Source organism: Rhipicephalus microplus, chromosome 8 (assembly GCF_043290135.1).
Source record: "Rhipicephalus microplus isolate Deutch F79 chromosome 8, USDA_Rmic, whole genome shotgun sequence".
In the NCBI taxonomy this organism is placed as follows: domain Eukaryota; kingdom Metazoa; phylum Arthropoda; class Arachnida; order Ixodida; family Ixodidae; genus Rhipicephalus; species Rhipicephalus microplus.
Genome location: NC_134707.1, coordinates 5,998,836 through 6,012,797, shown reverse-complemented (window position 1 = coordinate 6,012,797; position 13,962 = coordinate 5,998,836). Strand labels below are relative to the sequence as shown.

General features: G+C 42.9%; 1 protein-coding gene across 1 annotated transcript; it reads left to right on the top strand.

The window, feature by feature from the left end:
- The first annotated feature begins 1,017 nt into the window (after positions 1–1,017).
- On the top strand, positions 1,018–13,213 carry LOC119165696 (uncharacterized). Its single transcript, XM_037417785.2, has 6 exons — positions 1,018–1,167; positions 4,245–4,402; positions 7,929–8,002; positions 9,835–9,915; positions 11,688–11,784; positions 12,966–13,213. Exons 1-6 carry the CDS (start codon positions 1,054–1,056, stop codon positions 13,030–13,032), a joined length of 591 nt encoding a protein of 196 aa, XP_037273682.2. The 5' UTR covers positions 1,018–1,053; the 3' UTR covers positions 13,033–13,213.
- The last annotated feature ends 749 nt before the right edge of the window (positions 13,214–13,962 follow it).

Below are 13,962 nucleotides of genomic sequence, written 5' to 3'. Positions count from 1 at the left end.
ATAGTTACTATATAACCTTGTGGTCCGGTCTTATTTTAAGCACGTTGAGGAAGGAAGTTGTCTAGGTGCCTCATCTGTACAAATAAACAAGTTCACAATGTTACGAGGTTGTTCGCCCTTGTTTTTATTGTTACTAGTAGCCCTAAATGGCCGTTTCTGCTTCAACGGGATATCCGCTCTAATGATCCTGAATGTCGGCGTAGCAGCCTATGTTCACGAGAGACGCGACGTGAAGAGATTTTTCAGATAATAACGTCCAGCATATATCTAAACCATTCCATTTATTGAGAACCAAAACGCGACAAAGTATCGGCGCGAAAACCATGCTGGAATCAATTTGCGATTTTTCGAAGAGCTAGGTATGTTCACCACTGTAAAATCTGGTAGTACTCCATAAGGTCCAGGAATCTCGAAAGTGTATAAGATATACATAAGGTATATAGTGTGCTGGGATTTCATATGCAAGCACCTTGTAGGACTTTGAAGCACATAGTACTGGGGAACACCGGATGAATTTCGAGCACCCGGGGTTCGTTAACACGAATATAAATTTAAGCACACACGTTTTTTTTTTGCACTTCACGCACAACGAAATGTAGCCACAGTGCCCGGAAATCAAGGCGATGCAAAAAAAAAAAAAGCTGCACCGTTCATCAGGTCCAGCCTAAGTGCTGGCTATATTCAAGAAACCAGTGAGATATGTCGCGTTTCCTGGCTATATCTAGCACTTTGATGAGCTGGACGTGGTTAAGAGTGTCTAGAATGATGGCGAAAGTAACTTCTGCTCGTATACAAGAACATTCGTGCAGAAGAATGATTATAAAATCATTCACAGACTCAGAGAGACGCATGCTTATAATGACCTGCTCTAAGTGTCCATTTCCGTGCGCTATTGCAAGCGGATGTCGTTCGTCGACAAGCCGACAGATTCGACCGAATAAACGGGCCATGAAAAAAATTTTGCACGAGATTTCCTCTGCATCTACACTCTCCAGCTGGCACTCTCGCTCAATCGCGTCAAGGCGCGTGGAAAGCGAACCAGTCGAGTGAAAGATGTTACTCCCGTGCGTCTTTGTACTCGCTCTTCAAGCCTCGCAGGTGTGTCCAAGCGTTGTTGTTTACCCGGAGATACAACCGCACCTGCAGAAGTATCAAGACTTTGGCTGGGTAAGGCATGTGTGCATTTCACGTGGCATGCACAATGTTTTCAGCTGTTTGTACTAAACCAATCGAAAAACAGTTTTGCCCTATATCACTGTCTCCTTAGCCGTCACTGATGCGCATACTAGTACGATGATTCAGTCTTACAGGATCTAACAGTTCAGCTCTCCATGTCTACCCCTCGTTCCAACCCCCTCCGCGAATGCATGGACTAGGTCTTAAATAATGATTTTGCTAAGGCGTTTGGCAGAATACACCACGAGGAAATGTTTACGAAATCAGAACATCATGGTTTAGAAACTTACAGAGATTGTGGACATACCACACTGTAAAGTGTGGTAAGTCCACATTCAGAAACAGTCATGAAACGCTTCGGCGATGGTAACATTACCACTCTCCGCGAGCTGAAAATATGAGAACATTCAAATGATTTCAGCACTTAATAAATGTAAGTACGGAGCAACAGATAAGGACTGGCGAAGAACACACAAAACAGTTATAGTGGTCGCTATTCGTGTGAACCTCTTGTGTGAATGTTTACGTGAGTGGAAATATTTCCATTTAGCTTGGTATTTATATTTTCATGAACGCGTACATCTTCACTTGCTCATATATCTTGCTACGAAACAAAACAAGATGTATGCAGTAGCCATGGTGTCTGGTATTAAAAAACGCCTGGAACTGAAGAACGCTTGTACATGTAATCTTAGCACATTTCTCTACTAAAGAAATAGTTGTTGCTTCAACAGACTGAAAACAAAGTCGGCATATCTCACGTACCATGCGAATCTATATTATGCGAGGCATGCGTAAGGAAATTGACTGTGGTGCAGTTATTTTATTGAGTGAAACATTACGAAATGACGAAATGGTCATAAAGACGTGCGTTGCAAGCACAGACTAATGCTGAACAGCGCGTATTTGTGATGTAACCAGGTCACATTTGCGTAATGATGCCCACAGCGACGTGGGCATTACTAACACCAGAAACGGTAAGCCGAAATTTAGCGCTTGTGCGTGGAAGAATGATAGCCCTGGCTAGTGCTACGTACACCACCTTCAGTGGATGGTATACAACTCACGTTAACCCGACGTGCGCCTGCGTCATAGAAGAATATAATCAATCAATCAATCAATCAATCAATCAATCAATCAATCAATCAATCAATCAATCAATCAATAAGTTCTTTGCATGTAAAATACGTAGAACTATTGGTTATTAATATACAGGTAGGACCCCAGAGTTCATTGAAAGGCAGTTGCAGGGGTCCGTTTTTAACAGTAGTAGTTAGCTGAGCTACAGGGACAATATTTTATACAAGTGCAATGAAACACAAGAAATACATGCAGTAGTTACATAGCAATTCAAAAAATACATATGAATACAACAAATCAGAACAATATTCATGAATTATAATATTCATAAATATGTAATGCTTGTAAAATGGACATTCAGCGGTGCAATTGACGCGTCACCATAGGCGTGCGCACATGGAGTGGGAGGGGGGCACCTCCTCCCCTCCTGGTCACCTAAGAAAGGGGGGGGGGCGCAAAGTTAGCCCTCTACATAGACAAATATAGAGGGGGCACTGCAACTCGAAGGTGAGGGCCAAAACCAGCCCCTTATATTGACTTCGTCCCGCCTGAAGGGGAACCCTGAGTACGCCTATGTTGTCACCAACATTACACCGGCACACGGTCTCTTCCAAAAGCAGTTTCGAGACGTCGCATGATTTTGTAGTAGAGAATTTGGTAGCCGCGCACAATGCTCGGCTTTGATTGGCGCTGAGACTTCGATACTTATTGTTTGCATTCGTCGACTCAGCGCTGCTGATATCAGTTCTCAATGCTGTCGCATTTAAATGACCAGTGGCTGTTCTCGCCGTTCCTGGGCATAAATATAAACTGTCAATTTCCTGTGGTGCATACCTGTATACCGTGGCCCATGGCGCCAAACATGTCCAGAGCAAATGATCTGATGGCGTACGCGACGGAATATTCTGTCATTCATGTCATGATCAGCGAAGTGGTTGTGCAATAATAAAAAAATTGTCGCTTTTGACATCGCAGGTGAGTGATGATGGAGACTTCACAGAATTGTCAGTACTGTTGTTACGACGGATACGGCTGATAAAGTGCTAGACGGGTGTTTGGAATTGCGCTTTACGCATTTAGTAATGTAATCAGCAATCCACTGAATAACAACTACCCAAAAAGGGCTCATGGATTCACAAACAGAGGAATGAATAGCACAGTTTAAGAGCTGGTGAAATGATAATGCAGACAATTCAGTTACAAAGTTGTCATAACACACAATCAAGATTGAATCCGGTCTGATCAAAAGTATGCATAGATACTGCTACTAAATTCAAATTTACCGTGACACCCTTGACATCCAACAAACCTTAAGCAGTGCTTCTATCGCTACCATGTTGTTTTAGTTGCTTTTTCATAAAAAAGAAGATTTATAAGTGAGTTTAGCGCATTACAAAAGTGACAATTTGCGTTAGATAAAAATGATCACACTTATCAAGTAATCACAAAGCACTTTGTGACGTTCATTCACAGAATAGCGTAGGCCAATCTGTACCAGGTGTGCTAAAATAACCAACAATGACCCTTTTAGAATAGCTTAGTGTCTATTTGTTTATGTAATCGGGATGAGAGAATACCATATTATCCAGGTAAAAAAGCAGTTTCTATAGTCAAAGTGAAACCATACAGTTTTGTAATACACTAAGAAAATTCGACGTTAGGGACGTCAGGTAAGCTATATGGTATTGTGAAGTCAATCAATGCCTTGGTTCCAAAAGAGTGCCACTCCAACTCCACGCCGACCTAACATGTGTAAACTAAATTGAACAAAAAAAGAAGTCCGATTTGCCGACTGAGAGGTATGGCTACAGGTTTGTGAAACTTATGAGATCACCATCACGAACACATAAACATGCTGGCAATAAAGAAACAGCACATTTTTATCCTTATGGCACAGCTCTGTCAATGCTAGATGCGCCAATATTAGATGTTAGAATATTGACGCAGGAGTGTAATCCTTTGAACGTGACCGTGTATTTTTTTCGCAGGGATTTCCCGCCATCGGCGAGTGGATCTTGGTGCAGAGAAATTATTACGAAGACTTATTATTCGGTGCAGAAGTGAGAGGCATCAAATATCAGAGATATGGAAGGAACACAGCGCACAACACTCCAATCGTGATTACGTACCAGGACGGAACGAAAGTGTAAGGAAGCCCTGCGGCAAGTCGTCCGTGCTTTTAACGGGGTATCTCGTCGTAGTTTATGTGGTTTTACGCGAAAACCTCTAAAGTGGGTACGCGCCAAAGGCATCGGGCAAGCCCCACTATCACACTAACAAAATATCGGGTAAAATGGCGTCTTTGTGTCCCAGAACAACAATCGTCATTCATCTGCGTTCCTTTCCTTGATTTATCGTCGCGCTCGGCACATTACAATCCCGAATGACATGCGCCTTATTTTGCAATGTCGACTTCGTGAACATGTCTTATTTGATTCTCACTAATTGGCTGTTGCTGACGAGCAGCGCGCCGTTTGTCTCCGGTCTGTCTTCCACAACGTACGTTTGACGCCACGCTGCTTTCAGGACTCTTGACAGAAATGAAAAAGACGGAATGCGTTTTGCCACAATGAATGCTACTCCGAGAGATCTGCTTTTGGACGCACATCTTTAAGGTCGTGCATGAACTCTGATCACGTTAGCCCTTCAATTAGGTTTACCGCCACTGCCCGCCTGATGAACCTGGAAGGTTGGTATCCCTTCCCTGCATCACTCTTCAAACATCTCAACACGTTCATACGCACGTTCAGACTTGTCAAGTTTGTTTAAGATTCTTCTTACTGTACATTCCGTCCACTTAGTTACATTTTGCACTGGACATGTGCTGGATGGTTCGGTGCGACGATGTGGTGAAGAGTGCCATGGAGTCCAGACTCGCCATTTCTAGTGTGTAGCTGAATGCACTCCGCTGAATGGGACATGTCCACGAATCGGACACCACGAGAATTAAGCCCCCGCATGACATAACATAGAAAGAGAGAGAGAGAGAGAGAGAGAATTTATTTACAGAAAGGTAGAGAGATCAGCCTGAGCTATAGTTTGCTCTGGCCTGCTACTCTACACTGGGGAAGGGTGACTGGTCAGTGAAAGAGTGATGGATGACGATGGTAAGGTAGAGAGATGAAATGTTCTTATTAGGCTGGGTAACTCTACAGACGTGCATCCAGTCCAGTGGCTTTTAAAAAAGCGATGACGGCTCGTGTAACCACATGTGCGCTGCTGGCATCAGGCCAAAGACCTAACACAACCTCATCGGTTGATGGTGGACTAATATATCGGCCAATCGAAGATATAACATTCTTGATAGGAAAGTCTCCAGCGCCGAGTTTTCAAGAAAAGAAGCGCATACAAGCCGGATTATGATGGGAGAAAAAGACCCTAATTTTACTCTGTTATTTTTAGAGTGCATGCACAGCAGGAAAATGTTTCGTTGCGCCGCATGTGTATAGATATAGGAGCGGGAGGACGTCAACACTCTGGCTCTCTTTGAGACGTGGTTTAGGAATCCACTGGGAAGCGAAGCACGACTATCGATTGGGAAGGCGATACAAGCAAGGCGTTTTCCAAGTTTTCTTTTCAACTATGAGTGAACCTGGTTGAAAAAAATGTCCCCACCTCCCCGAAGAGAGGGAGAGAGAAATAACTTTATTGGGTTGAAAAAGAAGGGGTTTAGGAGCTAGATGGGTGGGGTCCCATTTCCAAGTCTCAACTGGCATGCGCCGCCTGCCGGACGTGGTCCAGGAGTGCTAGTTGCACCTCCGGATCCGGGCTAGCGAGGAGTGCCTCCCATTGCTCCAGAGAGTTTTCCAGAATCGTGAGGAAATTAGAATGTATTGCGTAGCGTCCATGGCGGCGCTTCGCACGTGAAAACCCAGCGTTCCCTAGAACGTGCAGCCAATAGCACCGTTCACCGCACGTGGCGTTTTTTTTTTTTTGCACTGCATTGAGGCGGTGTCAAGTCACGTTCAAGTCAAGGAGGGGGGGGGGGGGGGGAGTTGCGGTTGCTAAAGGCAAGGATGAGCGCACGCCCGCAGTTGTTGCTGACATCTGGCGACGCCGAAGTGTGACATGATGGGGGCTCCGGTTGCTAGAGGCGCGCGCCCCCACAGCTGTTGCTATAGGAGAGAGCGGTGGACAGATCTAGACGGACGCCTGACATAGCCCGACTATCAAATGCATTCGCATTTAAAACCCCCGACGTTGTTCATAAGGAATTTCTCATACGTGCTAGTAAAAGCGATAGTCTTTCTTGGGATTCTTCGACGCAAAAAGTTTGGTATCTCGGTCGACTTGACTGTGTGTCACCCGAATCGGGTGAAGTCCAACCACATCCACAGCGCCCACCAATATTGATCTGGCTATGGCGTTAATACTTGCACGTACTGTCGATTAAAATGGGAATATCGCACGTATCTGATGCACAACCGCAACACGTCCACATATGTGGCGTGTTTCTTTATACTACAAAAGGCCTTCATAACTAAATCTAAGGAGCTTAGCGTTCATTACGCTGCGCTGATAATAAAACTCTGTGCACGAAAAGGCGGGTGTTTCCTGCTGCTTCGATAAGACTAGATGTTGGTGGCACCTACCCTTTACCTCACATTCTGCAAACGATAACCTCCGAGATCGCGCGCACGTGCCGCACGCTTGCTATATCGGAGGACATCCTTTAGTTTTCCAAGATTACGGCCAGATGGCGCTCATGTCTGACGCAGCATTTCCAGAATCCCTTTCAGCGATTACCTCCCACTGCACATCAAATAAACGTTTTATTTACTCTCTTCAGACGAACGACTATCGTCTTTCGACATTTGCAGTGAAACATGAAAGAAACGGGGCCAACTCTTTATAGCGCCTATACATACCCCCCCCCCCCCCCAACACACACACACATGTATAGCATGGTTCACTGTTAAAGGAAACACTCGAATGAGCACCTTCAATATTGCTGGCCCTCTAACAGCGAGCGGACAAGGAAACCTTCTTCAGGCACGTCACCAGTTGGTCAAGGGGAGTCAGAACTCTGAACCATCAGTAGTCTTATACGAATCAAAGCAGCTATGCTTATATAAGAAAGAAAAGTCCAAACATGCACTGCACATGCAGGTGTTCACTTTAACAGCGGGCGCTTCTGTGTGTGTGTGTATATATATATATATATATATATATATATATATATATATATATATATATATATATATATATATATATATATATATATATATATATATATATATATATATATATATATATATATATATATATATATATATATATATACGCTAACCTCTGTCGGACAACCTCAAAAGTCCTGTGTTGGCCGTCGCAGGGGTTTAGTTGACTTCAATGTCAAGGGCTCGATAACGGCCGTGGAGGTCGTATTTTTTTTTTTCTGCGCTTAGCCATAATAATGCACGGGCGAAACGTCCGTGCATGACGGTGTATTATTGTGCACGTTCAGGATCCCCGTGTTTTCAAAATTCTAGGCGCTGTTCGCTACCACACGCGTCTATTCATGATGACTTTACAGGTTAAACACAAGAATTTACAGTTATTATTATTATTATTATTATTATTATTATTATTATTATTATTATTATTATTATTATTATTATTATTATTATTATTATTATTATTATTGAAAACATTGTGTTCTCATTTCTATTTAGGAGCGCACGTTTAACTATCGGCTCATCAGAAGGCTACCAAGCAAAAAATCTCATTCGCATAGACTTCTGTCATTGTAAGTGCGAAAATTACTCACTTATTAATCACATTACGTGCGTATTGCAACCAAGTTTTACTATTTGCCGCTAGAAGCACGTAATAATGCGTGATTTCCTGGTTTCAAACAATCTGCTAAGTGAGAACATTCACCAAGTCTGGAAGAAGTTGAAGAAATACATGTTTTTAAGCCGCAGTGAGACTTATTCGTTCAAAGAACTCCATTTCACGATTATTCAATCACTTTTATAAAAAGTTCCACATTTCAGAAATTTATCACTCTTCGGCACTCATTGCTTTAGAAAATGATTTGGGGTACTCCTTAAACACGTAGACAAGAAATGCGAGTCTACCAGACGTAAATTCCGCATTTTTCACAAAGTCAAAATTTCTGGAGACCCTTGTACCTTTTTCTCGTGAACGTACAGGAATTAGCAAACAAAAATTATCACGAGTGGTAATTAGGGAAACTTGTATAACTCATACTACAATCAGTACCCTAGGTGCATTTGTGTTTTGTTATTATGGAAAAACATTCATAAGGGCCAATGTTCATATAGCTACAAACTTAAAAAAGTATCACAAATCTGGCTGTTGTACGTTCACAAATTTAGTTTTTCTTTAAGTGTTAGTCACTACTTTCTCGAAAAAAGTGCAATGCACTACATATAGCTCGTCTTAACACAAAGGCACATGTAAAAATCTAAGAAGTACAATTACTAAAACGTCAAACGCAATTTCTACCCAGGTATGAGCTCCAATGCACCCTACGTCTACCTTCAAAACACTTTGCAAAGTTCATGCCAAAGCATGTATTGCCACTGCTGTAGACTTTCGAACTACTTCTAAGCTTCCTCTCAAAGTCTCACACCACACTAAAGCTTCACGAGTTTGCTTTACTCGTAGTAAATTTCGATATTTGTATGCGCGATTGGCTATTTCGAATGCTCATTTTCATTCTTGCGATGATCTCATGTGCTTTCGGCTTCAAGTCCGCTGATTTCAGCCGCTCATAATGCAGTGCCGTGATGTTTCCAGTAGCGCAGACACACCCTCAATGTTCTCCTTGGCAAATAAGCACTTCACAAGGACAATGGGAAACTGTAGCCTGTTTATGCACAGCAACCATGGAAACTACCGGTAGCACGTTTGGTAATCATGCGTACCAGAGCACGCATGACAACAGGCTTGATAATTTTGTTATTAATGTGTGCTGTACATGATATGGATGATACAATCTCAAAGCATACATTGCGAAGGTGTTGAATACTGTCATGTCACCACCAACACTCCCCTATTCGTGAAAAATGTCTCTTTTCAAGCGAAGCTTGGGATAACTGAAACCGGCGAAGCTCGCTATGAAATTCCCCACCCGCAAAACGCTGTCCTCAATATAGCGTGTACAGGAGCGTGGGCGCAAACAAAGAAAATCAGTAAGTTAGGCACGAACGTGTCAAGCATCGCTTGCCTTCATTTACCCGAAAAAGTAAATGTATTGCGATGACTCTAACTACCTGCATTATGCTGCAAATTTTTAACTTATAGCTTTCGTAACAAGGTGAACGTAATAACTGAAAGAGCTATTCATTGGATTTTTCAAAACTTATATTTACTACAAGTAAGTGAGAAAAAAAAGCATACTTATTCATATAATGTTTCTGAGTTTTAGCGCACAACTATAGACCATTTACTAAGACTTTTGCGCGAACAAAACAGCTCTTTATCTGGAATATTGCCTGATTATTCTGCTACTTCGTTCATCTGTGGTTGCAGCTGCATGTGCATCATTAAAGTGTATGTTTTGTGCTCACTTGATAAGGCTATATCGTTATCTGCACGCTTCTTTTTCAGCTAACTATAGCATCGAGGCTCACCTTATCTTCTGGGAGCCCTTCAACTGCTTAATCATCCGTCATCCGTACGTTGACAATGGTAGGTGTCACCAGTCCCGTTTATAAGGAGGCAGTCACCAGGCTGATTTCAAAGGCTGATGTAACGGCCCCCCAAAACGCACCACGAAAGCGCGGACAAATTAGTCGTGGTCCTGTTATAGTGCGCTTGTCGTTCAAAGAACAAGGCGGTGCCGAGAGTTGATAACAAAGCAAAAATATATACTCAAATAAGAGAGAACAAAGAACACACAGACGTGCACACTCGGCAGTTATCAAATACAATACGACACCACACACAAGAGACTGCAACACATGCAAAACAACGGGCACAAACAACAGGACGCGCTACAATGCGGTCTAATGCATTAGCTACCCTAGCACACTTATGGACTAGAATGTTCATCGAACGAAATCAGTTTAAAGTTCTTGGAACAAAGATTGAATGCTTCTCTTCCAGGAAACACATTCATTCAAAGTCGAGCGCCTGTTGTCGTCCCGCTGCAGCCGAGGTTTCTCTTCCAGGAAACACTCGCGTCGTGAACTGACCGCACTTCAATAACAAACTTATTCACCGGCAACACATCGGCCACTCCCGCGCTGCTACTTCAGGACACGTTTTCGCCCACTGGCGGAAAACACATACTTCATCCCCTGCTTCGTCCCTTTAGGACAAGCCTTCGCCTGCTGGCGGAAAACCTCCCCTTCATCTGTTGCGACTGCCTCCACTGCTTGTTTATATACGTTCGGCCTGGCATATCGAAGTTTCCAGGCTTTTCGTCAGCACGCCGCACAGCCAACGCTGGGGCAAGGGTGCGCCCCCTGACGCAACTTGCGAGTGACTCATTCGCTTCTTCTCGATAGTATTGCACAGGAGGGCAGGACGCCGCCCTATGTCAAAAAAAGAAAAGTCTTATCTGCGCATGCGCATGTGCAGTTTTACAACTTGTCCATCGAGCACATGTGAGGTTCTACGCGGGAGAGAACTGTTTAAGCATTTCATTCCGTCTAGCACGAAGGCTGGTTCACGCACGCACTTCTGATATGCCAGGGCATTAATGATTAAATGTGTTTATTCATTGTCGTGCCTGAATAACGTGGGACATTCACTCACTCTTAGAGTATATCAACATTCTCGAGAATTCAACGAAACTATGAAATGGTGGGCCTCCGATTAATGACTTCTTGTGCTCCATCAATATGCGGTTGACCTTGCAGCGCATCTGTCCCAAGTTGAAAAATGACCACGGCTAAATTGAACATTACATACATCACGAGTAAGTAAGTCTGTAAAATCATCGGTGTATTTAAGAAAGCGAATACCTGTAAACATTTTATCTTCTACCTTCTCATTCGACCCTAGCACATCGGCTCATATCTTAGTATTTGGTAACTGAAAGGCCCTCAGTGCGCCAGTTCTGTTTATAACAATCTTAGTGCTATCTTGTTTTCTTCTTCTATGTGCGTCTTCAGACACCTTTTCTTCTGTTATGATGAACCATTACTACATATATCAACATTATGTCGTTCCCAGGCGCGACAAAATGCGAGATTGCCACAAATTCTCGACCCTGCTACGCTGATTATTATTGCATAAGTCATGTATAAAGCATTTAGTCAAGACAGGAACATTTGTTATATACGGTCGCCAGCGCTGAGTTCAAGAAAGTGAAACGAGACACTAAATGAAATATCTCTATGACTGCGCAAAAAAAAAAAGAGGGTAGTTGTAAAATGCGACGCAAGTTGGTCGGTGTGAACGTCTTATAGTCCAGGCAGCACTGGCGTCATAAAACATTCAATTTCATGATGCAGGTCTTGGTTGCTCCTACTGGCGCCACGTCGCTGCCCTGAAGAAGCCGGATGATTGCTGCCAATTCATTTACGCTGAGAACTGTGGGACCTCTCCGAGGTACCAGATCATTATACTGCCTGTAATCTGTGAACATTCGGGTGTTCGGCACCTTACCCGTGTTGCTCAAGAAAAAATTGTTCAGTAGATACATCTAAGTGGTTTTTACCTATTGGTGCAGAATCATGGCGATCTACGTAAAGGCTAAAGTTTTAGGACGAGACAGTGAGCCGTGAAAATGAGATTTATAGGTGCAACGTCGATAGATAAGAAAAGAGCCGGGCTAGGGAACAAACGGGTTTTAGGACGTGGTCAAAATAAAGAAAGAGAAGTGGGTATAGACCGGGCGTCTTAATTGTAGCCAAAAGTAAAGATAACCACTGGACTTCAGTGAAGGTAAGGAAGGAAGTTAGAAGGACATACACAATTACGAAGTTCGTGGGATAATGAGGCCGTGGCAAGGACAGGAGTGGCTCAGAAGTGTTGTAGCTCTGGCGAGTTGGTCATCAATAACTTAGCTTGTATTCGCACAGTACATATAAATGGGAAACAGGACACGAACACAAATAGAGGTATTACTTTAAATACCTTTCTTTACACGACGTAAAGAAATTCATGCATTTCTGTATACGTCTGTGTCGTGTTTCCTTTTATACGTACCGCGCTGATACAAGCTAAGCACAGGACTGTGTTACTTTGAAAAAACATGCGAGAGACATGCCCTCTTTTACGACCGTAGTCAAGATGACGTTGATGTAATTATTCCCGAGGTAGCGAGTAAGCTATCGAGCCCGTTTGCCGGTACCCTCGCTACAGCGCGCACAGGCTGTCGATAGTGACCGTGTTAGCACGCCTCACGGAACAGACCGTCAAATAATCAAGACCTAAAGTTTCGCCCAACCTGATGTCTATATAGGTTTTAATCAAACTTTTTTATGTGAGAGTGGTGTAACTGACGTATCGTATAGTGCCGTCACACACATTTACTCATTTGTGTTTCTCTTTCTTGCTCGCCTACCCTTCTCTTAGCTCTTCTTTCCAGCTCATCTTCCTTACAATCTAAGATAGTGGTACAATGTCTGTGTGGTTTTTCTTCATCTGTGCCCCGTGTGTTTTTTGTGTGCCGTTCATAACTATGAAACAACACCAACTGATCCAACTGTTAGTGCTATTAAAAACAGATATTTGTATAGTAATTAACCTCTTTCTCACTCAACCGCATTTCTCTCTCTCTTTACCAGGTACCAAATATATGATGACCTGTCGTGTTCTCCGGGACGCACATGCAGACCGCCAAGAATCAACTAAGAAGCGTGACTTTTGTAAGCACAAAAGACACGCACGTAAGACGAGCGAAGGACAAGAGCAACTTTCGACTGAAAAATTAATAGAGGGAAAGACCAATTATACAGGTGTAGCCACCAGAAGGAAAAGCAAAAAAAACTATGCAAGATAAAAAAAACAATCGAATAAAAGGTCTTATTATCAATATGCAGAGTTGATTCGCGTCAACGCGTGCCAAAAAGGTATGCGAAGGCAGGGTTCAAAGTGAAGATCTAAAGAGTTAGACTACTAAGAAGCACACTGGAGGTGCCAACTAAGAAGAACAGCTGGATTCCGCGTCGCCATATCACTTTCTCGAAGCATAAATTGCATAGTATTGCAAAAGATGCATAGATGTGGTGGAAAAATATGCGAGCTAACGGGAGCTGTTTCGGTTTAGGCTTTCAATCCCGCGGCGGATGAAAGTGACAACCCGGTCATAATGCCGATCATGAATATTCCTCACTTACTCAAATTTAGTCGGTAATAGCGCATCTATAAGTTAGTATTCTACCCCACAAATTGGTCTTCCCAGCAACATGTGTCAGCCAACCATTCTGGTGAAAAAGAAAAAAAACACCAGCGTGTAAATTTTCTAATCCTTTAGCCTCCTCTTCCGGCTTCAATTTATACCATGCACTCGGAGAACCGAGTTTAAGGCACAATTATTTCGCATGGTTGCTTTTTAACTTTATGATTCTATCAAATCTTCAATTGGTAGCACAATTAGTAGTTCTTTTTTACTATTGATAGTTCGATAGTGACTTAAATATTGACAATATCGAAATCACTTTCGATAGTTATACATTGATACTTTGGGGTATGGTAATGTGCCCTGATGATATCAGCAACTGTTCCCAAAAAAATGTCAGGGCCAAGTGGCCCACAGTCCGAGAGCTCCAGCATGCATATATA